General features: G+C 42.1%; 1 protein-coding gene and 1 long non-coding RNA gene across 7 annotated transcripts in view; one reads left to right on the top strand and one right to left on the bottom strand.

The window, feature by feature from the left end:
* Positions 1-26482, top strand: part of LOC137186567 (latent-transforming growth factor beta-binding protein 4) — a 104162-nt gene that overhangs the window by 52462 nt on the left and 25218 nt on the right. For 3 of the 6 annotated variants that reach the window (XR_010929043.1, XM_067595602.1, XM_067595599.1), the window contains exons 7-18: positions 401-477; positions 580-747; positions 6904-7006; positions 12279-12338; positions 14902-15024; positions 19151-19327; positions 20999-21136; positions 22687-23277; positions 23713-23853; positions 24723-24854; positions 25828-25953; positions 26050-26163. Coding sequence is in view for 5 of the 6 variants with exons in the window: in XM_067595602.1 (XP_067451703.1) it covers positions 401-477; positions 580-747; positions 6904-7006; positions 12279-12338; positions 14902-15024; positions 19151-19327; positions 20999-21136; positions 22687-23277; positions 23713-23853; positions 24723-24854; positions 25828-25953; positions 26050-26163 (1950 nt within the window). In the remaining variant the exon portion in view is untranslated. The remainder of the gene's footprint in view (positions 1-400; positions 478-579; positions 748-6903; positions 7007-12278; positions 12339-14901; positions 15025-19150; positions 19328-20998; positions 21137-22686; positions 23278-23712; positions 23854-24722; positions 24855-25827; positions 25954-26049; positions 26164-26482) is intronic. The other 3 variants (XM_067595600.1, XM_067595601.1, XM_067595603.1) reach the window with 3 other exon arrangements.
* LOC137186573 (uncharacterized) overlaps positions 1-26482 on the bottom strand; it is a 126440-nt gene that overhangs the window by 89373 nt on the left and 10585 nt on the right. The window lies entirely within an intron of this gene.

Raw genomic sequence — 26482 nt, 5'->3', positions numbered from 1 at the left:
AACAGCTCTGTGACGGTCACATGACGCCTCTCTTATTAGACGTTGTTTTGGCATCTTACTTCTTTATTTCTGTCACAGTGCAGCAGCTGCTCTGATGGATTTATATTATATATAATATTTTAATTATTAATATAATAGTTTCAGCTCCTCTAATACGACTACTGACACTTTCACTCTTTGGGAACAGTTTTGTGAATGAAACTCGCCCACAAACAGAGCAGAGCAGGTCGCCTTATTTTAGATGATGATGCTGATGATGATGAAAATCTCAGCAATGTTCAGCTCCTTGTGAACAGGTGATGTTCATCAGGCAGAAGATTTATGACAAGTTTGTGCACAAATAGTAGAAGAATATGAAAATGTTCTTGCATGAAGCTTGACGTGTCGCCCGTTTGTGCAGCTCCCGGCCCGTCCATGGTGAAGGTCAGAGTGCAGCACCCTCCTGAGGCCAGCGTGAAGATCCACCAGGTGCTGAAGGTGAGAATATGAGTTTTGAACAGGCAGGGCTGTGAGTAAAAACTAACAAAACCAGTTAATAAAAAAGTGTTTGTTTGACTTTGTCTCGTCACATCGTTCCAGGTGTCTAGATTCAGTCCTCAGCTGCAGGCGCTCTCCTCCAGCACGCAGCATTCTGGGTCGGCGGGTGCTCCGGCCCCGGCGAGTAGGGTGCTCCAGGCCCAGACGGTGAGGGCAGACACCCAGTACTCCGGGTTCAAGTACTGCTTCAGAGAGGTCAAAGACGGACAGGTGAGAAGGAGCAAGAGGCGTCACTTTTTGCGTCCTGCTCAACACCGTAACTGCTTTAATTAGCTTCTATTAGCTTTAATCACCAACAGCTGCTCTCTGTTCCGAAGACGAGAGATCTGAAGTCCTGCCGGCGTCCCCTAGAGGCTGCGGTGTTCACTACAGTCACAATATGAAAGTGTTGGACAGATCCGAGCTGGTCATGACAATCTTTCCACAGATGTTATTTTCTCCAGCTATCTAGTCATAGACTGACATTGTGAGTTTAGGTTGCAGCTAAGGTTAGTTTAAAGCTGGACAGTGGTGTGTTTTTTTAATTAATGGTGTATGTTGTGTAAATTCACACCACGCGTTTTGATTGCGCATTAATCCTACGACCTCACGCTGCGCTCAGATCAATCAATCGACCGATCACGACATGAGTGCTCACTGAGTTTCTTGCAGTGCGTTCTGACAGAAACCTGAGGAGATGGAAATGCACGATTGTGTCATTTCTGCATATTTGACTGCTGGACTGTTTGTTTTTATTTGCTCCAAACAGCCAAAGTACATTACTGTACTTTAGCTAGCAACAGACGCAGCGACTGAGGGAGAGTTTTTGTGTGGTGAGTCATAAAAAAATTCACCCCCCGTACAGTTGTCATGAAAGAGGAAATTAGCTTTAGAGACCAAAACTGTTTTTTGTACCAGACTGTAAACATGTTTATTTCTGCTGTAAAGTTGGGCATTTTAACATGGGGGTCTATGGGGATTGACTCACTTTTGGAGCCTCAAGTGGCCATTCAAGGAACTGCAGTTTTTGGCACTTCCACATTGGCTTCATTTTACAGCCCCGGAGGTTGCCGCTTGTTTCTGACTGAACTCAGGAGTCACCAGGAACTGCGGTTCTTTCTGTTATTTCCCTCCAATCTCTCTCTGTTTCCTATCATCTCTGTACATTCATGAAATACATTCTTAAAGCCTCAATATGCACAAATTTTTCAACTCACACGGATATGTCTTCAGGTTAATTCACGTTGCCCAGGGCAAATTTGCGTCTACTTGAGTCCTTGCATTGACTTTGAATGTAATTGCGCCATGCCTAAAATTCCTAAAATCCATCCAATAGTTGTAAGTAGTAGTAGATGTTGTTCCATTTTTCACTCAAAACCGCAAATATGAACCTCATGGTGGCGCTTGAGGAAAAGTCAGATGATCACAGTCAGTGGGATACATCCTCTGGTAACATGAATGTACCAAATTTTCTGCAAATACGTCAAGTAGAAGTTGAGATATTTCCTTGAATAAGTGAAAACTTTGACCTGCTGGTGGCATCAGAGGAAATATCCAAGGATCCCCAAAGTCAGAGGGATTCATCCTCTGGAGAACATGAATGTCAACATCATGACAATAACTGTAAAGATATTTCAGTCCGGACTAAAGTGGTGGACAGACAGGCGGACATCGCCAGCCGTAGAGTTGTGCTGCTAAGGTTCGGTAAGTAAAAACGATAGCTGCGGGTATTTTGATGCAAGTCGTATGCCGCTGCTCTTAAGTTTGGCTTTAAGTCTGAACATGACTCAGGAACGAACCAATCAGCCACAAACAGGGAGGCAGTTAACTAACAAGAGCAGACGGTTCAGTAGTGTTGGGTAGTTGTGTCATTTGTTGTTGCACAGTTGGACCTCAGCAGCTACTGCAGCAAGCTGTAGATGCAACAAAAGCTGCAATTTATTATCAGCATGAAATACAGCCGCAGAGGGGATTTTCTGTCAGAAAACAGAGAAGTGTGAACATGCTGTTTGTCTCCAGCTGCACCAAGAAACTCGTGTGAAGCTCTGCAGCCAGAGAGCTAATGTGAACCAGAAAGGTCTGTTCTCGGGTCTCAGTCTTTAAAGGATCATAAACATAAATCACTGATTTACTTTCACCATAAAAGGCTGATGCAGCACTGTGATAACAAGTGCTGCTCTTGTCCTGTTGAAATCCATCCAAGCTCATTTAAAAGGACAACGAACTTCTTGTTAACTGCACCATTACACACCAGCAAACCAGCTGTCATCCAACAAGAGAGGATGATTTCAATTTGATTTAAAAATATGCGAAATGTAAATTTTCCCAGACAGAAAAAAATGAATTTCATGTGTCTTCAGTTTTTATCAACACATCTCAAATACAACCTGCCAGATCTCCTTGAAATTTGCTTTGAACATAATTGTTCTTTACAGGATGAATCCCTTCGATAAGAATGACCCTGTGACCTTTCATCCAGTCCCGATGTCAGAAAATTTTAAGGATTGTAAACTCTTTAACACCTTTTTGACTCATGACCCATTAAATTGAAGCAGCTCATTGTGGACATGATTTACGAGCAGGTCAACCAAACAGTGATTCTTCCCTCTCAGATTGTTTCTTTTTAAGGATTTTCAGAGACCTGAAGGGGTGAAAGTATTTTACAATTAAAAAAAAAAAAGCAAAAATCTGAAAAAATAAACTTAACTTGGTGTAACAGAAGAATTTTATTCCTTATTCCTGTCATCTTGTGACCCCCTCAGATGTATCTTGGGATCCTGGCCTCTCAGACTGGGAACCAGAAGCCATACTAGCAGCCATCGGCAGCTAACATTTGCTAATTGGCGCTAAACAAAAAGTACCACTGAGGCTGAGGGGAATGTTATTAGTTTTTAAACCAAATTATTGGACAAAATAAAATTTTGACCGGATGAAAAGTCAGAAGATCATCAAAGTTATTACAGTTCATCCTCTGGAGAACAAGAATGTGTCAACCGGATTTTGTAGCAATCCGTTAAATAGTTGTTGAGATATTTCACTTAAATCCAAAAATATGAACCTTATTGTGGCGTTAAAGGGAAAGTCAGAGGATCATCAAAGATCAGCTGTCAGACTTATTAAATAGTTATGTTTTGGTAAAGTGAATCATCATCAATCAATCAATCAGACTTTATTTGTATAGCACTTTTCATACAAATACAATGTAACACAAGCACAAACAATAAATGACTATGTTATAAATAAAGGACTCAATAAAAACAGGAACTGAGGAACCACATCATAATTCGTTAATTTGCAATGAGGCAATAAAAATAAAAAAATTCAGAACAGCCATATAAAATAATAATATAAAACAGAAGTGTGAAAAAAGATAGTAAAATACTAAAAGAAGAAGAAAGGAAGAGATGTATTAAAGTGAGTAAAGCCAGAAATGTAAGGTAGGATATTAGATGGAAAACAAAGATAAAATAATAATAATAAAATAAAATAATAAAATACTAAAAGAGAGGAGATGTGTTGAAGTAAGTAAAACCAGAAATAAAAAGTGGGTTATAAAAAGGAGTACAATCATAAAAACAGAATAAAAGGATAAACCAAGTAGTAAAACAGGCTAGAACAAATAAATAAAAGACAGATAAATAAATAAAGTTAAATTAAAAGCTAGACTAGAAAGGGAGGTTTTTATATTTATTCCCTGCTGTCTTCAGGAAGCTGTTCCAGAGATGTGGACCGCAGTAATAAAAGGATGCCTCACTGAGGGTTTTTGTTCTGACTTTAAGGATAATTAAAAGGCCGCTACCAGAAGACCTGAGGGTTCTAGAGGGTTCATAGGATAAATCTGATAAAGAGGTAGGACTTAGACCATTAAGAGCTTTATAAACCAATAAAAGGATCTTGAAATCAATTCTGAAGCAGACAGGTAGCCAATGCAGAGACTTTATAATCGGTGTAATGTTTGCTCTCTTTCTGGTCTTCGTCAACACACATGCGGCTGAGTTCTGAAGTAACTGTAGTTGTGATATATTCTTCTTAGCATTACAGTAGTCAGTCCTGCAGGTAATAAAAGTGTGCAGTAGTGTCTCTGTATTGGCTTGAGAGAGGAACAGTCGCACTCTGACAATGTTTTTCAAATGATAAAATGCATTCTTAGTTATATTTCTAATGTGAGATTCAAAACTGAGATCTGAGTCAAAGATGACGCCAAAGTTTTCACCTGTTGACAGGACTTTAATGCGGTTTCACATTTCTTTCCCTGAGTTTCAGTACCAAATGACCAAGACTTCAGTTTTGTTCTGGTTGAGCTGTAAAAAATTCTCCACCATCCATAATTTGATATCTTGAATACAGTTAAAAAGGGCGTCGATTGGCCCCGAGTCATCAGGAGACACAGCGATGTAAAGCTGTGTGTCATCAGCATAGCTATGGATATTGATGCTGTGCTAAAAAGAGAAGGACCTAAAATTGAACCTTGTGGAACACCACGATTCATTTTATAGGTTTTAGATGAACATTTATCAAGGCTTACAATGCTTCTCTATTGGTACATTTAAATCAGTTAAAAACAGCACCAGAGAGGCCAATTAAACTGTGAAATCTGTCTAAAGGAATTGATTGATTTACTGTATCAAAGGCTCCACTTAAGTCAAGTAACACTAATATGGAGGATTTTTTTATATCCATATTAGACCTGAGGTCCTTTCTTTTGCTCTCTCAGTGCTATGATTGGTCCAAAAACCAGATTGATATTTTTCAAAAATATTGTGAGAGGTCATAAAATCATTTAAGTGGTTAAAAACAAGCTTCTCTAAAATTTCTACTTAAAAATGGTAGATTGTGTTCTGGTCTGTAGTTATCAAGTAGGGAGGCATCCAAATTGCTTCTCTTCAGAAGTGGTTTAACTATGGCGGTCTTAGTAGGGAAAATACCCATCTGAGGAGAACAATTTATAATGTTAAGCAAATCCTCATTTAAAAAAAGCTATAAAATGTTTTAAAAAATGATGTGTGAATGGGATCTAAAAAGCTGGTTTTAATTAAGAAATAACTTTGCCAAGCATCTCAGCATCAACCAGGACAAATGTCTCCAGTGTTTCCTCCATGTAAAAACAAATAGAGGTGGATTTGATCTAATAGTGTCTATTTTACTTCTGAAGTGGACTGTAAAATCTTCATATTTGTAGTTGTAAGACATACTGCCAAACTGCGTAAAAACAGGGTTAATTAGACGGTGCTTTATTTTTTCATTTCTCCAGGGAGGTGTTGGATTAGTGGCAATCTCTTTCAGTCTTAGTGGGGCTACTGTATCGACCTTAGTTTACTGTTAAAACTATCTACAATAAAATCACTAGAGAAGGGTAAAATGTCTGCAGGAGTGTCACCTTAAAAGATCAATCACTTCAAGATAGCGTTTCCTGACAGCTTGTTCTGGAATATCCTGTTGTATAAAACCATTGACAGTAAAAAAAGACACAGGTGTGATCTGACAAGCCTACAACCACAACTGAAAAGATATTAGCAGATGGGCCATAAGTTATTATGAGGTCATGAGGCACTTGACCTGCTTGTTCGTGGTGCTAGAGGAAAGTCAGAGGATCACTGAAGTGGTTTGAGTGAATCCTCTAGGGACCTTGAATATCTGTTGTACATTTCATGAAAAGTCCATCTGGCAGTTTTTGAGATATTTCACTCTGTGTCTTCCTCATGGTGGGGCTGTCGCAACAACTGCAATATTGCAATACAGCGCTAAAGACAAACCAACCGCGGAGAATGTATTTTTCATGAGGCTAGGCCCTTTTTGTTTTACACTTCCATGTGTGTGTATCGAATCGGTCTGGTCCATCTGTGGCAGCTCCAACGGTCTGGAGGATCCCACCCGCCGCGCACAGCGTCTAACCCTGGCGCCCAGCCCTCATAACACAGCTGGGCTCGGGGTGAGCTGACTGGGGCTCGGTGCTGATGCTCGGTAGTTAAATAATCAATCAGTCAATCAGTTTTTATTTATATAGCGCCAAATCACAACAAAAGTCATCTCAGGGCACTTTTCACATAGAGCAGGTCAAGACCGTACTCTTTAATTTACAGAGACCCAACAATTCCCCCATGAGCAAGCATCTGTATGAATATTTTGTCTTGGTTATATGTATAAACTCTCCCGGGTCACTATGCGGCCAAGCAGGCCGCCATTTAACCTGCAAGGTAAAGTAGCATAGACTGCATACCGTGTTGTTGAGCCACCCTGAATCACTGCAGCAGTAGTATTCTTTACTGGAAATAAACTCCATCACTTCTTAACTTCTTCATGTGTTCAGAATATTAAAAGGATGTGTGTGTGTGTGTGTGTGTGTGTGTGTGTGTGTGTGTGTGTGTGTGTGTGTGTGTGTGTCTTTAGTGCAGCTCTCCTCTGCCTGGTCTGAGGAGCAGAGATACCTGCTGCAGAGGCATCGGGAAGGCCTGGGGCATCACTGACTGTGTCCTCTGTCCTGCTAATACAGGTAAACAAACACACACACACACACACACAGAGTTATTTACCTTTTCCAAGGAGGTAGATAAAACAACATCAGATACTGTACGGTGCTAATATGAAAAGACACTGCTCTTCTTTGTGTCCTGCAATATACCAGCCAAGTGTGAAGTCAATCAGATGAACGGTTGTCAAGAAAATCAATCAATCAATCAGTTTTTATTTATATAGCGCAAAATCACAACAAAAAGTCATCTCAGGGCACTTTTCACATAGAGCAGGTCAAGACCGAACTCTTTAATTTACAGAGACCCAACAATTCCCCCCATGACCAGGCACTTGGCGGCAGCGGTGAGGAAAAACTCCCCTTTAACGGGTAGAAACCTCAAGCAGAACCCGACTCTTGGTGGGCGGCCATCTGCTTTGACCGGTTGGGTTGAGAGAGTGAAAGAAAGAGGGAAAGGAAGGGGGGACAGAATAACAACAATCATAAAAATAACAATAACAGTAGCAACAGCAGTAGTAACAGCCAGGGAAGGATGCCAACAGGACTGTGAAGGACCACAAAGGCTGGGCCTGCAACCCAGGGTTTCCTGCGAGATGAGAAAGCACAAAAAACTCCGGGGAAGAAGCGAAGTTAGTGACATGCATTGATGTTACATGAATGCATACAGATGGAGAGGAGGAGGAGGAGAGAGGAGCACAGTGCATCATGGGAAGTCCCCCAGCAGTCTAGGCCTATAGCAGCATAACTAAGGGCTGATCCAAGGCGAGCCTGGTCGGCCCTAACTATAAGCTTTATCAAAAAGGAAAGTTTTAAGCCTACTCTTAAACATAGAGAGGGTGTCTGCACCCCGGACTGAATCTGGAAGATGGTTCCACAAGAGAGGAGCCTGATAGCTGAAGGCTCTGCCTCCCATTCTACTTTTAAAGACTGTAGGAACCACCAGTAAACCTGCCTGTAAGTAAAATGGAAGGACAGACAGACAGAGAGACTCCTTTCATTTTAGTTTGATGTTGTTGTGAGTCAATTTGAAGCTAATTTTAACTACTTTATATACTGTTGGGGAGTTTAAACTATAAAGATGCATCATATTTTATTAACTGATTAGATGTTTTGTCAAATTTTAATCGGAAAAGTAGCTATAGCTGACTAAAATATATAGAGGAGTAAAAAGCACTTCATTTCCTTCTGCGATGTAGATCTATCTGTCTAGATGGATAGATAATCTAATCTAATCTAATCTAATCCCAGGGTTAGCAGTTCAACCTCATCTCCTCTTGTCTGCTTGTCAAAGTGTCCTGAACCTCAAATTGTTCCCCATGGTCAGACCAGCACCCTGCAAGGTAGCTTACGGGTGAATGAAAAGCACTTTGGACTAAAGCTATTTACCATAACATGCAACTTTACAGTGCAAGTAATCTACGGTTGCCCGGCTTTCCGGCACGTCCGTTTCCTGTAGTGTCTTTTTCAGAGGTGGAGAAGAAATTTGCTCCACGACATGCCGAACAAAACGGACAGAATATATTCAGCTGGTTTTACTGACATTGAACACACAAAAGAAGAAAAAAAAAACACTATGCAGTGATGTACTGGCCTGGACTGAAAACAACTTTTCTTCTCTTTATCATTTTCAGCTGCAGCTGTTCTTTGTATTCAGCCTGTTTACATGTTCTGCTCTAAAAAACAGTTTTAGAAGTGTAAGTTTTATCAGTGTTGCTGCGATGTTTGTTATTGTTATTAATCTTTAAACTTCAGTCGTTCAGTTATTTTAGTGTCTGAAGAGGCAGCGGTGGTTAGCGCTGTCTCCCCACAACAAGAAGGTTGTAGGTTTGAATCCACTGACAGGTGGAATGTATGGATGGAAATATACAGTCAGGAGTCCAAATGAACAGCTGTAATCATTCCTCCTGTTCATACTGACCATTAGAAGATCCCTTCATAATGACCTTACAATGTAAGTGGCTGCTGAGACTGAAATAAAGTTGAGTTTGTTCAAAGTATTTTACAGTCGTTTCCTCAACAGCCTGAAAGTTCTGACGCTGTTTTCCAAAAATACCACTGTGATATTAATGTTTAGGGATTTGACCAAAAATAACAGTCCTGCCAGCCTCGAACACACACACACACACACACACACACACACACACACACACACACACACAAGCATACACACACACAAAAATATTTCTCTCACTCGCTCTTTCAGTGAAAGTCTGATACTTTATGACTGAAATATTTTGGAAATATTCCACCAAGAGCTGCTTATATAACTATCTGAAATTATGACACACACACACACACACACACACACACACACACACACACACACAGTCAGTAATGATGCTTCCATGTTCTTGTAGAGAGCTGACTAACAGTAAAGGAATGCTGCTCTTTGGGACTGTAGGCCTTTAGCGCACACACACACACACACACACACACACACACACACACACACACACACACACACACACACACACACACACACACACATTGAACATCTGCACGTGTGTGTACAGACACACGGGAAGTTGTGTTAGCTCACTCTCTGGCGTCCAACTTAACATCAATCTGTCAAAATCAGAAAGAATGATGTAATACACCTTTAAAAAAAAAAAAAAAAACAAACCCAAAGAGAGACGACATAGTGAGTAGAGAAAGAAGGAAAAGAGAGAGAAAGTAAATGAAAACAACACAAGAACCAAAGAAGATACTTTGAGGCACAGAAGAAGAGAAGAGAGAAAGAGAAAAACAAAACAAAAAAGACAGAAGTGAAGCTGCTGTTAGATGAACACACACACACACACACACACACACACACACACACACACACACACACACACACACACACACACACACACACACAGTTGTGTACTGCCAGCTGGATTCAGTCTGGTATTTCTGTTTAAATGTCTAAGAAATGAACAGAGAGCAGGAGAAAGGCAGGTTTCATTAAAAGGGACCTATTATGCTTTTCCTTATCTTCAGTCATATATCTATAATGTTACGATGTCGGATGTTCATATAAATGTAACCGTTGACTCTTTGCTTTGTGTCGTAAGGAAGAGGCGCTCAGACAAGTGTTTCGTTGGAGGCCACCATTTATTCCTGCAACTGACAGAAGTAAACGAAAAGAAAATATCCTCCGGTCAATCGTGACGCTAACTCAGGCTCCTACACAAATTAATTACAGAACTGTGTTATCATACTGTACAATAAGTTCACAACGTTGCTTATCTCTCCCATGAAGTATGACAAAAGTGAACGTAGGGGTACAGTGAACTGAGCCTTAAATGTTCCACGTGTTGACTCTGGAGGAGTAGCATGTCAAGATTGAACTATTTTCCAAATTTTGTGTAATTATAATACATATGCTGCACCCTGTTACATAAAACGTGGCCAAAGTGTCAAATAACGAGGTAAACGTATGTTGCAGTGATCCCTGTGAGCTAAAAGGCTCGGTTTCCAACGGTTTTTCCTACTTTCAGCCCGAGCCGATGTCGGCTGGTGACAGATGTCTTTATATGGTCGTCTGCTCCACGTGCAGCGCGCCAGTTCACTGCTCCGCTCCGCTAACATTATGCTGTTTTTCCACGCTGAGCCACGACTCCGTTACACAGCAGGGCAAAGTAAAATAAGTAGTTTTCTGTTGGAGGTGTGCTGGTCATCTGCAGCTCTTCATCAGACATCATCATCATCACTGTGGCTGTTTTTATTTCTAACTGATCCGCTCAACAAACGGCTCCAAATATCTCCAGATGTTGTGTCGCCCGGTTTTTAGTACCACTAACGAAGCTCCGCTAATTGAGCGAGGAACACGTTTCACTTCCTGTAAATCACAGGATAGTGATTTACACAATAAAAGTCTCTCGTTTATTTAGTCATTTAAAAGCTGTTAAGTTGATGCAGTAAAGCAGGAAATGTTGGATTTGCATCGGTGGTAACTTAACACAACTCTGATACGATAGTCATTTAAGAGCTTTTAAGTTGAAGCAGTAAAGCAGGAAATGCTGGGTTTGCATCAGTGGTAACTTAACATAAAGGGTACTTTATGCAGCCCCTTTTGAGGTACTTGTACTTTAGTATTTGCATTTTATGCTACTTTATATTTCCACTCCACTACATTTCAGAGGGAAATATTGCACTTTTTACTGCACTACATTTATCTGACAGCTGTAGTTCCTATTCAGATTAAAATTTTACATAAAAAAACATGATTATAAATTATGCTGCATTTTTGAAGATTAAACCAGTAGTTTCCAACCTTTTAGACTACATCTACATTAAGCTGGCTAAACTATAAAACACAGTTTTCGAGTAAAAATGTGACATGAGTCTTGGGGTGACCTGGTGACCCAATGGTTACAGCACATACCACATAACTGCAACGTCCACGGCTCAACCCCTGCATGTCATAACCTTCTCTCTCTCCCTAGTTTCCTGTCTCTACACCTGTCAAATAATAAGTTTGTTCCTGCAAATAACCACCGTCCACATTAAAAGGCCAAAATGGGTAATTCTCCTCCTACTGGGCATGTGTGGAGGACAGATAAACAAGTCAGCCACAGAAAACCAGCAAAGAAGAAACCGTGTACTGTTCCTGTTTCTGCAGCTGCTTCCTGACATTTAGTTTATTTCAGCAGATTCCAGCAGTTTGAGCAGAGAAAGGTGGTAGAAGCTACATTAAACTCTAAACAAGCTGTCAAAGTAGACAGTAAAGAGAACAACACTCCCATGAAGCCGTCCGCCATTGTTGTTATTGTGTTTCTTCTTCCTCGTCCAATGAAACGCTGCACTGCTGCCACTATCTGTTCTGTCAGTGATACGACAGCGTTTCTACAAAGCTCCGTTTTCCCCGAACACACTAAAACGCCAAGCCGGTGTTTTCACATTTACACACTCTGGAGGACGTTTTGGAAAAGCTCAATTTTCAGAGGAGAAAAAACGCTGTTTTAGTCTGGACAGATGAACAAAATAGAGAGAAGAAGATGCGTTTATAAATGTAGCTGGTTCAGTGTGGACATGGTCTGAGTCTTGTGAGCTCTTGCATAAAATAAGTGTGTAGTTGTGTGTGCAGGACACACACCGTCTTGCTGCCAGAAACACTCACTAGAGCACCAAATGTTTGCTTTTATGTCTACTGAATGCTTGCCTAAATATTTTTTTTTTTTAACTTTTTTACAGTTTATTACAGATAATTTTCACTTTGGTTTTATTTTGTTGTCTCTCTCTGTATAATTGTTTGCTGTGTGATCGGCTTATTATTCTGCAATAATCCATCATTAATCATCATCAACAGGTCAAAGCAACAGCAGCTGTCCTGTTGGTTTTGAGCGAGGAAATGGAACACAATGTGTTGGTGAGTCAAACACACAAAGTGAAAACACACATACATGCAGTTTTTTATCTCATCTCAGTTATCTCATCATTATGTAATACAGGATTTCTTGCATTGTAATCAGATGAAATAAATCTTTGAGAAATCTGAAACATGTGAAATTGTTAAAGTGGAGTTTTCATCCAGGAAACATGAGTGAATAGGAATGATTAAATCCTGTATTAGTACAGTTAGTTATGAATAAATTGTTACATGCACGCCTGAAGTTTTGCACAAACATAACACATCTGGCATATATCCAGCCTCTGGTGTGTTTTGATGGCAAATATAATATCCAAGAATTTCATGTATGCTAACATTTGTTTTTTTTAAGCTAACATTACGAGTGTGACACATGCTGGACGTCGATGGTTTGGTACACAAACAGCTCATTTTTCACTGCGTCCAGCTGTGTCTGTCTCAGTGTTATTATTGCTACTGTAGACGAGTCCAGCAGCTGATGTGTTGCACTCACGCGGCGCCTCATTCCTGCAGCGTCACAGTGGAAGTGAAGACGTTTCCACTGACAGTGGAAGCAGAGATGTTTGTGTTAATAACAAATGAAGGTCATCTGTGTGAATGTGGAAGTGATTCTGTCTCTTCTGTCGAGTTAATAAACCAAACTAGTTAGCTTAAGAATATGAATCAGCAAAAACTTGCAATCAATGATTTCTGTCAGTGAAATTAGAGGAAATGCATCATTTCATACAAATCTGAGATGCATGAATCTGTAAAAGTGGAATTTTAGCCAGGAAACGTAACGCTGGCACAACCAGGGCTGCACCTAACAATTATTTTCATCATCGATTAATCTGTTAATTATTTTCTTGATTAGTAGTTGAAAAATGTGTTTTGTCCATAACCCAATTATATTCAGTTTACTGTCATAGAGACTAAAGAAACTAGAAAATATTCACATTTAAGAAGCTGGAATCAGAAAATTTGGAATTTTTTCCTTAAAAAGTGACTCTAAATGATTAATTGATTATCAAAATAGTTGGTGATTAATGTAATAGTTGGCAACTAATTAATTAATTGACTAGTTGTTGCAGCTCTAGCTAGCACCAAGCTAACATAGATCTTTAGAGATCCCTGGTCGGTCGTCTGTCGGCACACCACTCAGAATGAAACGCGAGGATTTAATGGAGATTTATGAATAGATTTCATGGAGCAGAGTCTTGTGGTGTCAGTTAGTTGTTAGAGCAGATGATAAAATTATGTATAGTTATACACAGATCAGCCATGATATTAAAACCACCTGCCTAATATTGTGTAGGTTCCACCAGAACAGCTCTGACCAATCTAGGCAAAGACTCCACAAGATCTCTGAAGGTGTCCTCTGCTATCTGGCACCAAGACGTTAGCAGCAGATCCTTTAAGTCCTGTGAGTTGCGAGGTGGGGCCTCCGTGGATCAGACTTGTTTTTCCAGCACATCCCGCAGATGTCCGATCGGATTGAGATCTGGGGAATTTGGAGGCAACACCTTGACCTCTTTGTCATGTTCCTTAAACCCTTCCTGAACCGTTTTTGCAGTGCAGCAGGGCTCATTATCCTGCTGAAAGAGGCCATGAGGGAATGCCGTTGCCATGAGGGGGTGAACTTGGTCTGCAGCAATGTTTAGGTAGGTGGTTCATGTCAAAATAACATCCACATGAATGCCAGGACCCAAAGTTTCCCAGCAGAACGTTGCTCAGAGCGTCACACTGCCTCCGCCGGCTCGCCTTCTTCCCACAGTGCATCCTGGTGCCATCTCTTCCCCAGGTAAACGATGCACCTGGCCGTCCACATGATGCAAAAGAAAACACGATTCATCAGACCAGGCTGCCGTCTACCATCGCTCCATGGTTCAGTTCTGATGCTCACGTTCCCATTGTAGGCGCTTTTGGCGGTGGACGGTGGTCAGCATGGAGACTCTGCGGCTACGCAGCGAGCTATGATATGATGTGTTCTGATACCTGTCTATCACCGCCAGCATTGACTTTTCCCGCAATTTGTGCTACAGTAGCTCTTCTGAGTGATCGGGCCAGATGGGCTTACCTTTGCTTCACGCATACATCTTTGAGCCTTGGGCGCCCATGAGCCTATCGCAGGTTCAGTGGTTGTCCTTCCTCGGACCACTTTTGGTAGGTACTGACCACTGCATGCTGGGAAAACCCTACAAGACCTGCTGTTTTGGAGATGCTCTGAGCAAAGTCGCTCAGATCCTCACGCTTGCCCGTTTCTCCTGGTTCCAACACATCAACTTCAAGAACTGACGGTTCACTTGCTGCCTAATACATCCCGATTCACTTCACCTGTCAGTGGTTTTAATGTTTTGGCTGATCGGCGTATATATATGTGCGTGTGCATATGTGTGTGTGTGTTTGTGTGTATCAGGTTTTTCACATAGTACAAATCTATGAGCAAGTGTGTAAGTGTCCATTTGCGTGGCCTTGTATTTATATACATCTATGTGTGTGTGTCTGTATGCGTGTGTATACATGATAATCTGTGTGTGTGTGTGTGTGTGTGTGTGTGTGTGTGTGTGTGTGTTCGTGTGTGTAGATGTGAATGAGTGCCTCCAGCCGGGGCTGTGTGAGAACGGGATCTGTGTGAACACCGGGGGGAGCTATAGCTGTGTGTGTAGGCAGGGGTTCATCCTCGATGCCTTACATGGAATCTGCATCTGTAAGTAACACACATATGCATACACACATACACACACACACACACACACACACACACACACACACACACACACACACACACACACGCCGCCGGCTTGAGAATGAAATCAGGAATAATGCAGACTCCAGATCAGGACTTCCTGAATCCATCTGAGCTCATTGTCGTGTTTCTAAAATGAGGACGACTGTTGACCTTCACAGCACCAGTCAAAAGTTACATAACATAGAAACAATCAGTATATTATTAACTGATATTAATAAGTTTGGAATTTCCTTGAAAGGAAATTTAAACCCCAATTAAAAATGAATCCATTATTCATTTGTTCTTGTAAACTTTATTCTTCTTTATATGTTGAATTGTTCACTTACATGTAGACAAATGTTCAGCTGACCTGCTGTGCATGGAGTAAAAGCCTCTCTTGGTTATTCTACCAGTTAATTGGAAGTGTACCAATTGAATGCTGTCTCTATTTTTCCTATAACTTGAACCAAATTGCATAATTTTTTCCAGGAACCTTCTTGGAAATTATGAGGACATTATTCAGAAATGACAGGCCCATAAAATAAAGAGTTGCATCAAAGTTCACCGAAGTTGAACTCGCCTTTACTTCACCTCCTCATACAAATCTTCCTGAAATTGATTTTGCTGCCAAAATTTTTTTTGTCATTTTAAATGCTGGTGAGACTGAACGTTTCACCCACAGCCTTCAAGCTTGTGTAAAATAGGTGAAATATCCCTTTAATATTCAGCAGTTTCACAGAAAACTCAAGAGAGACTTCATGAAACTTTCCATTCCTCTAAAGGTCAATGAAGTCTTTGTCTGGTCGAGAGTCAGTAGGTCTTGTTGTTCCATCGAAGGTCAATGAAGTCTTTGTTCTGAGGGAACTCAGTAGAACCCTTTGTTCTGCTGGAGATCAGTGGAGTTCGGTGTGAAGTCTGGTGCTCAGGTGGTTTTAGTGAAGCCTCGACTGGTGCTCTGCTTATTCCGACCGGCATTCACTGGACAAGAGGAGGAGGAGGAGGAGGAGGAGGAGGAGGAGGAGGAGGAGGAGGAGTGGTGGTGGGTCTGCTGGAGGATGCTGGTCCGCCTGGTAACCAATGACAACGCACTAATCAAAGCTTTTAACGCTGGTTTATGAAGCCTGACAATGTCTTGTCTCTCTGTTGCTTCCAAACTGGCCGGACGTGCTCGTGGAGGGGTGTGTATTATGTGTGTGTGTGTGTGTGTGTGTCAGTGGGGGAAGAAGTACTTAGATTATTTATGTACTACTGCAGTGTAAACATTCAAGTACAGAGTATTAACAACAAAATGTACATACCAACCTCCGAAGGGTCAGCAGATAAATCTGAGGGGTGGTGAGATGATTAATGGGAGAGGAAAGAAGAAAAACAGTTTTCAGTTTTTGGACTTTTTCTCTAATCTTTGATTTTTGCTGAAATATTGGGTCATTTGAACATTTATTGAAATGAAAGCATGTGAGAAGTTTAGAGGGAAAAATCACTATTTGGTGGAGCTGTTAACAACTCATAGACATGTGAAATGTGACCCCGACTACACACTGCTTTTTGTAAGACGTCAAAAGACAAAAAGGTTGGAAACCACTGGTTTCATCTTTAACAATGTGTTGTATTTTAAAAGCTTGTTATATTATCCATTGTGTCAAATCTTCATCTGAAAAGTAACTAAAGCTGTCAAATAAATGTAGTGGAGTAGAAAGTACAATATTTCCCTCTGAAATGTAGACAGTAGCATCACATGGAAATACTCAAGTACAAATACCTCAACATTGTATTTGAGTAAATATACTTAGTCACTTTCCACCACTGATGTGTGTGTGAGATTCAGTGTAAATACTTAACCGTCTGATGTCTCTGTTTGTCCAACTCTGTCTCCTAGAAATTAGGTTTAAATACAAACATGTGGGAGACTTTTTTTTCAGGGAATGAGGCTGTTTCCTCCTATTTCCAGTCTTTATGCTAAGCTAAGCTAACTGGCTTCATATTTAACGTATAGACTCATCGATGGCATCAATCTGAACATCTAAAGTGAATAATCGTATTTCTTTAAATGTAGACCTGTTTCTTTAAGTTTTTTAAAAGACTTTGGGTTAAATTTTAATAAAGTAAACACGTCCTGTCTCATGTTTCTAATCACTGTTGGCTTTTTTTATTTTATATTTAAGTAAGACCGCCATCTTTCCCGTGTCCAAACAGACCTATAAAGAAATTAAATCACACTTTAATTTCCGTATTGTAGCAACAATTAAATATCTTCTTAGTGAACCTGAGAACATTTTGCAACTGAGCAGTTTTGCTCATTTAAATTTAAACTCATCAGCTGTTGCAAGTTCATACGATATAAACCTGATTTCTAGGAGACAGAGTTGTCGTGTCCGTCCGGGCAGTCCTGATCAAACCTGTGGCTGTAATGTTGTCTCGTGCCGTTTGTTGTTTGTCCTCTCGATGAGGAGCAGTCATCTGTCTTGTCTGTTTGTGTCTTTTTTTTTATGTTTGCAAATGCGGGAATAAATGATGATGATAATACTTATGTTTCAACACCGTCTTAATCAACTGGGAAACGACTGCAGACACGCTGGTAGAGTAAACTACTGGTGGCGACATTGCACTGTATTTTAAGAATAATAAGTTTGCTGTTAAACTCTGTGAATTTCCATAAAGAATCAGAAAATGATGCGTCTCCATTTGCATCTTGGGGACGTTTCTTGTAGCTGTCATCGTTTTCATAGATTGAGACACACAATCACAACACACATCCAGTCAACTACGCTGTATTTTAAATCTATAATATGTAATTATTCCACATTAAAATGTCTAAAAACAACTAGACCTATGTTATATATGTTGTTGAGTTGTGTACTTACATTATCCCAAATGTTTCCAACAATATTCAAACTCAGAGAAATCTGTAATTTAATCAAAGTAACGGACCGTTTCATTTGGTCGCCTGTCAATGGCGTCATACCTCCTCTACCAAAGAGTAAACACGCACCAGATGCATACGGCGGCGCTGTGTTTGTCCGCTACAATGGCGTCTACCAAAGAGTAACTTACACACATACAAGATAATACATCGGCGTTGTGGTTGTTCCACACAAACTGTTATAAATGGACTTTTATTCAGTTTTAAGCCACATTTTCATGATAAATTTAGGTGGTTTTTAACTATATCTTTTAGCCGGAAGAAGATATTAGTCATTGGACGTCTGGATCTTAAGTTATCAGAGAAATAAACTGGGCAAACGTTAGCAGCAGCTCGGCTAACAGCCCCTCCAGGAAGTCCGGTGCTTGCTGAACATCCAGACCCCTAGTGGCTGAAATGACATATTGTGCGTTTAAAGTGAAACTATGTCGATAACACATTCTTCCTTTTACATATTAAACTCAACACACTGTCATGGTCTGGTATGACCGGCAGCTTATTGTGGCTACTGAGTGAGTTCACTGACTCGATGCTTCATGTCTTGTCGTGCTGCTGTTACACTGTATGTTTAGTTAATTATCACTTGTGGCCACAGTGGTTGCTGTTCAGGAAACGTTGCATATCCACACTTTAATGAGTTTAAATGTGTGTTTATGTGGTTTTGTTACAGAAGACTTTAGAGAAAGGGAGACTCAAGGAAACCAAATATGTTCAAATTTGAAGTCAGATTGTTGAGATCCAACCATCCTGTAACATTAATGACTGCTGTATCCTTGTTCAAACATGCAGATTCAGACTTTTGGGAAATGTCCTGATTTAGATAAACACAGACTGCTACACACGGCACCTTTACTTCATCGTCAAGCTCTCTGTCTTTGTTCTTTCATTGTTTTTCTTGCTCCTCGTATCAAATCAAACCACAGGGGAGTCGGGGGGTTGGGGGGGCTGTGATTTCAGAGCTTGCTTGATTTATGTTGAGTCTCCGTCAAGGCCGTCCTGTCTGAATGTCTCTGTGTTGATGTCAGCCTGAATGGACCTGAGAACAGCATGTTCTGATTCTGCATGTAGGGCTCTGCTGACGCCTCGGCTTTCAGTGTGTTTGGACTCCCAGACGAGCTTCGGTATGTGTGTGTGTTTTGTAACATGCCCCCCCCCCCTCCTTGTCCTCCTGTGTGTCCTCCTCAGCTCAGAGTGTGATCTCAGAGGAGAAGGGTCAGTGTTACCGGGTCCTGGGTTCAGGTCAGGGTCCTTCCTCCTGCTCCCTGCCCATCCTCAGGAACATCACCAAGCAGATCTGCTGCTGCAGCCGAGTCGGCAAAGCCTGGGGACCCAACTGCCAGAGATGTCCTTACTTTGGTTCAGGTTGGTCATAGTAGTGGCTGGTGAGCTATCCAGTTGGTAGCATGCTGTCACTAACTGGGCAAAAAGTAAACACAATTCATTTAAGACATGTATTTATATAATTGCCTTGACTTGAGCAGTTTATATTCCAGGAAAGTGGGATTATGTAAAATATTTTTAAAGTGCCGTCAACTTGTAGACTTTCTCAGTAGATTTGACAACTAATAAAACCTCCAAAAAAAAAAATCCAGTGACTCTGTGGGCAGACACTGGCTAGGAAGCCTGCATATACATGAGATGATGTTAGCTTGAGTAACACTAATAATAATATGATTCATGATCACCCGTTGGTTTCTGAAGAGCGGTTTTGAAGCTCAAAGTGAGCCGCTCCGGCCGTCGCCATCTTGGCAGTACGTGACACTGCCTAACTCCCAGCCAATCAAAAATGGGCAAAGAGGCGGGCTGAATGGCTGAAACAAGCCACCTAGTGGCTGGCGGACCTGTCACTGAAAGCAGCCATGTCCTTCATTATGCATAACTTTACGGCTTAATAAAATTTAAACGGGTGAGTTATAAAAAAATTCACCCCCCGTACAGTTGTCATGAAAGAGGAAATTAGCTACAGAGACCAAAACCGTTGTTTGTACCAGGCTGTAAACATGTTTATTTCTGCTGTAAAGTTGGACATTTTAACATGGGGGTCTATGGGGATTGACTCGCTTGGAGCCTCAAGTGGCCGTTCAAGGAACTGCAGTTTTTGGCACTTCAGCATTGGCTTCATTTTACAGCCCTAGAGGTTGCCGCTTGGATGAACCTAGTAAGAATTACAGTAATTTAGTTTTATTTCATTTTTTTGTGTGTATACATATATGCCAATTGTTATGTTATATGACATGTAGTGACATTTAAAGCAGGTTTTCGCTGCTTTCCATTGGAAAATAATTCATCTGCATGCACATCACAGTATTAACCACCTTCATGCAACACTCAGTCATCACATTAAAATCTGATTTATGGAGTTGTGAAGTGTGATGAGCTTTTGGATCAATATGAAAGTCTCCTGGTTGAATTTTCAGAACAAAAGATGAACAAAATGCTTTAGAAAACATCTGTAGAAGTTCACTAAAATTCCCACAAGACACATCCAATCACAGAGCTTAAACTCCTGCTAGCTGCCCCGCTAACAGGAAACTGAAGCTAAAGGTTACAGAAACACAAAACAGTGCACAGTGTTTTGAATTGATTGTGATTCTTCATAGCAACGGCTGCTGAGGCTCATGGGTATTGTAGTATTTAGATCCATCCAACAAACTGACAGAAAAAACACATTTTCTCAGAAACAGAGTTGAAATAATTCAAACCGGTGTCCATAATATAAACCTGTAAGAGTGTTACATTATCCAGCAGAGTCCTGAGTTTCTGTGTTAGGTAACATTAAGTTTACTGTTTAGAAATGAGATTACAGAACAAGGAGAACAGCTGCTCCTCTACTTCAAAGATTACGTAACTGCGTAACTGGAAACCAGTGTAAAGACTGAAGAACACTCAGCGTTCTGCATGTGCTGACCTTATTTAATGATCTTTTTTAGAAGAGCATCTTTGTTTCAGATGATGAACTGTTGAGGATATAATCTGAGATGCTTCCTGACTTCTTATCTCCTTCTTCTTCTTCTTCTTCTTCTTCTTCTGCAGTGGCCTTTAAGGAGATCTGTCCAGCAGGTCCTGGTTACCACTACTCAGCTTCAGCCCTGCAATTTAACCACAGAGTCAACGATCTGCTGGGGGGCCAAGGAGCTCCTCTGGTTCCCCACGGCAACCAGGATATCCAGGGTACTGTACACTGTCACCTGAGCAACACCTGTGTGTGTTTTTGAAACGTGCAAAATGTTGACCAGGAGTAAACAGTATATGTATGCAGTGTGCAATTAATAATAATAACAATAATAACAACAATAATAGGGGGTAGAGTCCATGTCAGTGGGGGTCTCCACACAGTGCTTCAGGGTGGAGGGACAGACAGAGTCTGGACCAGCTACTTTGTGGGGGTTCTGTCCCTGTTAACATCCCTTTCCAGGATGGAGAGAGTCGTCTTTGTGAGAGAGGAAGAGGAGGAAGAGGAGGAGGAGGAGGAGGAGGAAGGGGCCTCAGATGTGGGTTAGTTGTGGAGAGGCCCAGGCTCCTGCTGAGGTGGGGGGAGGAGGAGCTGGTCTGGTTGATGGAGTCATGGGGGGAGGTGTCAGAACTGTCTTATTGTCTTTCAGATCGCCAGTAGATCTCATTGAGGTTGTGGGCCAGGTGTGAGTCATTAGTGGAGTGGGGTGGGGGGGCTTTCAGTTTGTAGTCGGTGATCCGTCTGAGGCCCCAGACGGAGGCCGAGATGTTTTCTGAGAACTGCTGTTGAAGTTTCTCAGATTACAAACGTTTAGCATCTCTTACTGCTCTGCTAAACCTGTATTTAGACTCTTTAAGCTTCCTCCTTCTCCAACCTTAGCTGTCTGAGTTTAGCTGTAAACCAGAGTTTGTTATAGTTAACCCTGGTGCATGATGGTACACATCTGTCCTCACAGAAGCTGACGTATGACATCACAGCCTCTGCGTACTCATTCAGACTGATGTCCTCACAACAGGTTTAGTATGTATGCAGGAATCTGGTGATGTTGGCTAGAGAAGGCTAAGCTTTCCCTAAATGTACTGCTGGCTGTTGTGCATCCTACTCAGCATACTGGTAAAGTTAAAATGATGAAAACGCCTCCGTCATACTAGTCTTGACTGGATTATGGTCATATTTTGTTTGTCATTATTGTGGCGATGCAGCACCAGGATGAAGCGTGTGGAAGGTCTTATGGGTAGGCTAAAAACAATCTGCAGATACATAAAAATTAGTGCTGATATAAACAACATTTTGCGATTCAGGCTTTAATATATGTTTTTAGTTTTTGTGTTTCAAAGCCTCGGCTAGCCTCATCAAATTCAAGTAGCCTATCACATCTGGATCAGGTCGCAAAGCATCGTTTCATCCCACCAATCGCAAGCAAGCACTATTTTGGAAATTCTAGCTAGCTAGTGTTAAATTCAGCTAACGAAATGGGCGTACAGATATTTATCAAGGCAAAAGATAAACCAGCCTGTAATCCAGACGCTGCCAGCAGCAACACTGGAGCAACAGTTAGCACATCTGCTAACATCACATCACCTGCTACCTGTACGGAAGGAGAGATGAGCCAGGAGGGAACAACATCAGTCTACTACAGTTGAAATAGAATCCTAATCAAAAACAGTGTTGGCTAACGTGACTAAGACTTGTGTTTAAATTTGTGAGATTGTGAAAACTCACTTTCTAACCACTTGCAGTTTGTCCACCTCTCTTACCTCCCTCTCAGGTCCTGGTTCTGGGTCCAATAGCAGTGGAGCGAGTACTTCACAGAGCAGACCTACTCAGCCTCAGCAGCCTCAGACTCGTCCTCAACCTCCGCCCCAGCAGCCTCGTCCTCCGCCTCAGCAGCCTCGTCCTCCGCCTCAGCAGCCGCGTCCTCAACCTCCGCCTCAGCAACCTCGTCCTCCGCCTCAGCAGCCGCGTCCTCAACCTCCGCCTCAGCAACCTCGTCCTCCGCCTCAGCAACCTCGTCCTCCGCCTCAGCAACCTCGTCCTTCACCTCAGCAGCCTCGTCCTCCGCCTCAGCAGCCTCGTCCTCAGCCTCCGCCTCAGCAGCCGCGTCCTCAGCCTCCGCCTCAGCAGCCTCGTCCTCAGCCTCCGCCTCAGCAGCCTCGTCCTCAGCCTCAGCAGCCACAGCCTCGCCCGGCCACTGACTCTTCTTCCTCCAGGCCCGTGCGGCCTGGCGGTGCCGCCACCACGGCCACTCAGGACAAACCTCCGACTCCAGGCAGAACCGGGGTCCAGCCGAGCCGGCCTGATCCCACCAGGTCGGTTACAACACAACAAAGACCGCAGCCTCCGTTCACCGGGAGTCAAGGTAACAGAGACTCTGAGAGCGGCTGCTTACAGGAGAAATACTGCTGTTTAATGAGAGTTAGTTAGCATGGTTACATTGTTTGAAAACATGAATGCTAAGTGCAGTCTTGTGAAGGTGTCTGTCACAAAACATTACAATTTTCTGCTGCCAGAAAGGGCCTTTATTAGTTTGGGAAACTGTCAACAGACCACAGGGTCAGGTGACCGACTGAGACAGAGGAAGGTGTCAGTAGGCTAGTTCGTTAGCCTTGCTAGCTTGTTTACTTGTTCTGTAGATGAGTTTTCCTGCTGCTTTAAAAACGTGAGTTAACTGAATGTAAGTTGACAGTAAGTTGAGTTTTAACTCAAACGGTGCATGCTGGGAAGTCTGCTGATAGGCTGATCGTGTTTCTTTAGAAACTTAATGAGTTTAATAAATGGATTCTTGTGCCGTCAGCAGGCGGTCGGCCCTCCTCTGTGTCTCGACCGGATCAGTCGGCAGCTCGAGGGGACTCTCTCCCCGCTCCGCCCCAGCCGCAGAGCCCTGAGCGTGCGTCGAGGCCCGTCACCACGACGACCCGGCCGACCCGAGTCCAGAGTGAGTACCAGCAAACACAGACAGAGAGAACAGGTGCTGCCTTACCTGCGTCTGGTTTTCTCATTTGTTTTCTACAGGAAGGCAGGAAGTTTAAATCAAATTGTCAGGCAGCTTTGAAGAGAACTTGCACTTGACAATTAAATTGTGGGTTTTTTTTGGGTGTTTTTGCCTTCATTTGAAGATGAAGAGTAGATGACAGGAAACAGTATAACGTGTGCATCTCAACCACCGGGCTACCAGGAGGCCCTCAGTTAGGCTCCTAATATTATTTGAGTAGTAAAGAGACTCCTGCATCTGTTTTCAGTTAGTGAAGAAATACCAAACACACACACACACACACACACACACACACACACACACACACACACACACACACACCTGTTGTCCACACATGTAAACAATTTCCACCTGAGTTACTGCCAGCTGAAATCTGACTCTGAGCAATGAATCCAACTTCTTTTTGTATTTTAGTAAAAAAAAAAAAAAAAAAGAGTCAGACTCAAAAATAGCTCCGCTTTATGTCTTTAAGGGAAATATTTTACATTACTGGTAATATTTCTGTCTTGGACCTTTTAGTCACATCAGAGACAATTACAACATCAGTAACTAAGTAAAAAAATCCCTAAAATAAGACAAATATGCAACTCAAGTTGCAGAGAATACAGTCAGTTACCCCACAATGAGGTCACACTTTACCTCAACCCCCCATTCAGCAGTTATAACACACTATAATGTCGTTATAAACAGATTTAAGGACATTTTAAGTGTTTATTAATGTGCAGCATTTGTCAACTTGTCCTATTTTATATTATTACAACTTTGTTTTTGTGTGTGTGTGTGTGTGTGTTTGTGTGTGTGTGTGTGTGCAGCAGTGCGAGGTGTGTGTGAGAGCAGACCAGGTGTGTGTGGGCGTGGCCGCTGCGTGGATCAGCCAGGTGGGAAATACACCTGTGTGTGTGATCAGGGATTCCAGCCCACCTCTCAGGGCACGTACTGCCAAGGTGAGCACACACACACACACACACACACACACACAGACCCTGAACCAGACTACTGTAAGAGATCAGGGACAAAATCCGCTAGTTAAACTCTTTTTGTTTCCGTGGAATAAGGTTCGTTGCTTAGCAGCAGCGGAGGGATACATTCTGGTAGAAGTTTAACGTCTTCCTGCTTTTACTACTCAAGCCGAGCTCAGAGGAAAGTGTTTTTTTTTTTGTTCTTTGTAGGTTTGATATCTGAAGTGTTTTTGCAGTCTTGTTTTCAGACAGCAACAACGACCCACTCCAACTCTTTGGAGTGTTTTTGAGTTGCTTCTCCCTACCTCCGCGTCTGACGTGGTTTCAGCATCAATGTTTATCTGGTGTGTTGTGAAACAAAAGCGATGAGCAAATATGTTCCAGAGATTTCCTTTGAGAGATCCTGAAAAGGAGCGCGTTGCAAAATACATAAATACAGCATGTTTGAGGCTCAGTAGAAGAAGAAGAAGAAGAAGAAGAAGAAGAGCTGTGTGAGAAAATGTCTGAAGAACACGGTCACGTCATCGTTGGCTGAGCTGACAGCAGCTGACGAGGAGGTCAGTGTAATAAATACGTACTGCAACGTGAAAGAAAAAAGCTACAGAATGTATCCCTCCGCCGCAGCTCAGGAACATTCAGGGAAACAGAAACAAGAGATTTGGTTCTTAAACAGACTCTTAACTTTAGAAGATACCGACACAGACAGCAGGAGCATCATTTTAGCTTCAGCTGAACTTTGGATTTTGTCGTTCTTGTCTTACAGTTTTATATATATAATAATAAAGTTATATAATATCTTCAGGGTCAGTGTGAACAGTAGCAATAGTTTTCCATTTCCATGTTCATACTGTCATGTCAGAAAAACCCTGAATTGATCCGTAAAGGCCGTGTTCAGACTTTAGTGCTGCACATGTTTGGATATGTTTGTGTTTACATCTGTGTGTGTGTGTGTGTGTAGATGTGAACGAGTGTGTGCAGTCTCCAGGTGTGTGTGCGGTGGGAGAGTGTGCGAACAGCATAGGAAGCTACAGGTGTGTGTGTCCAGCTGGATACAGGAGCAACAGCCAGCAGACCAGCTGCCATGGTAACGCTCACTTCCTGTCGGTTTTTCCCTTCACGTGTGCTCAGACTGTGTTTGCAGAGAGAACAGAAAACTAAACTCACTCCGTCTCGCCCTCAGACATTGACGAGTGCCAGCAGAATCCCTGCAGCAACGCCCGCTGTGACAACACGCCCGGCAGCTACAGGTGTGTCTGTCGCCTTGGTTACAGGCTCAGCGGCACCACCTGCACAGGTAAATGACAGATGACGGCACTGAACCGTTCGAGTTACTTCAAAGTTTTTAACAACTTTTTTTCAGCATAGTGTCATAAGTCACAAAGTTTGAAGTCGATACCATTAACGCCCTCAGAGGAGATAGCGTTTGTTCGGGGGCCAAAATTGGGGCAAAGTCTTATTTTGAAAGGCTAATTGCGGACTTCCTGTTGGATTTAGGTCAGGGGTGTTGGCATATGATTTGTAGGTCTTGATGAGACGAATAATTGAGTTTTGGTTTGATCTCTCTACGACATTCCTACGGGCCGTGGCGGCCATTTTAATTACATAGGTGGCTC

This window comes from Thunnus thynnus, chromosome 7 (assembly GCF_963924715.1).
Source record: "Thunnus thynnus chromosome 7, fThuThy2.1, whole genome shotgun sequence".
In the NCBI taxonomy this organism is placed as follows: Eukaryota; Metazoa; Chordata; class Actinopteri; order Scombriformes; family Scombridae; genus Thunnus; species Thunnus thynnus.
The sequence above is the reverse complement of the archived record's forward strand: the minus strand, read 5'-3'. Positions and strand labels throughout refer to the sequence as shown.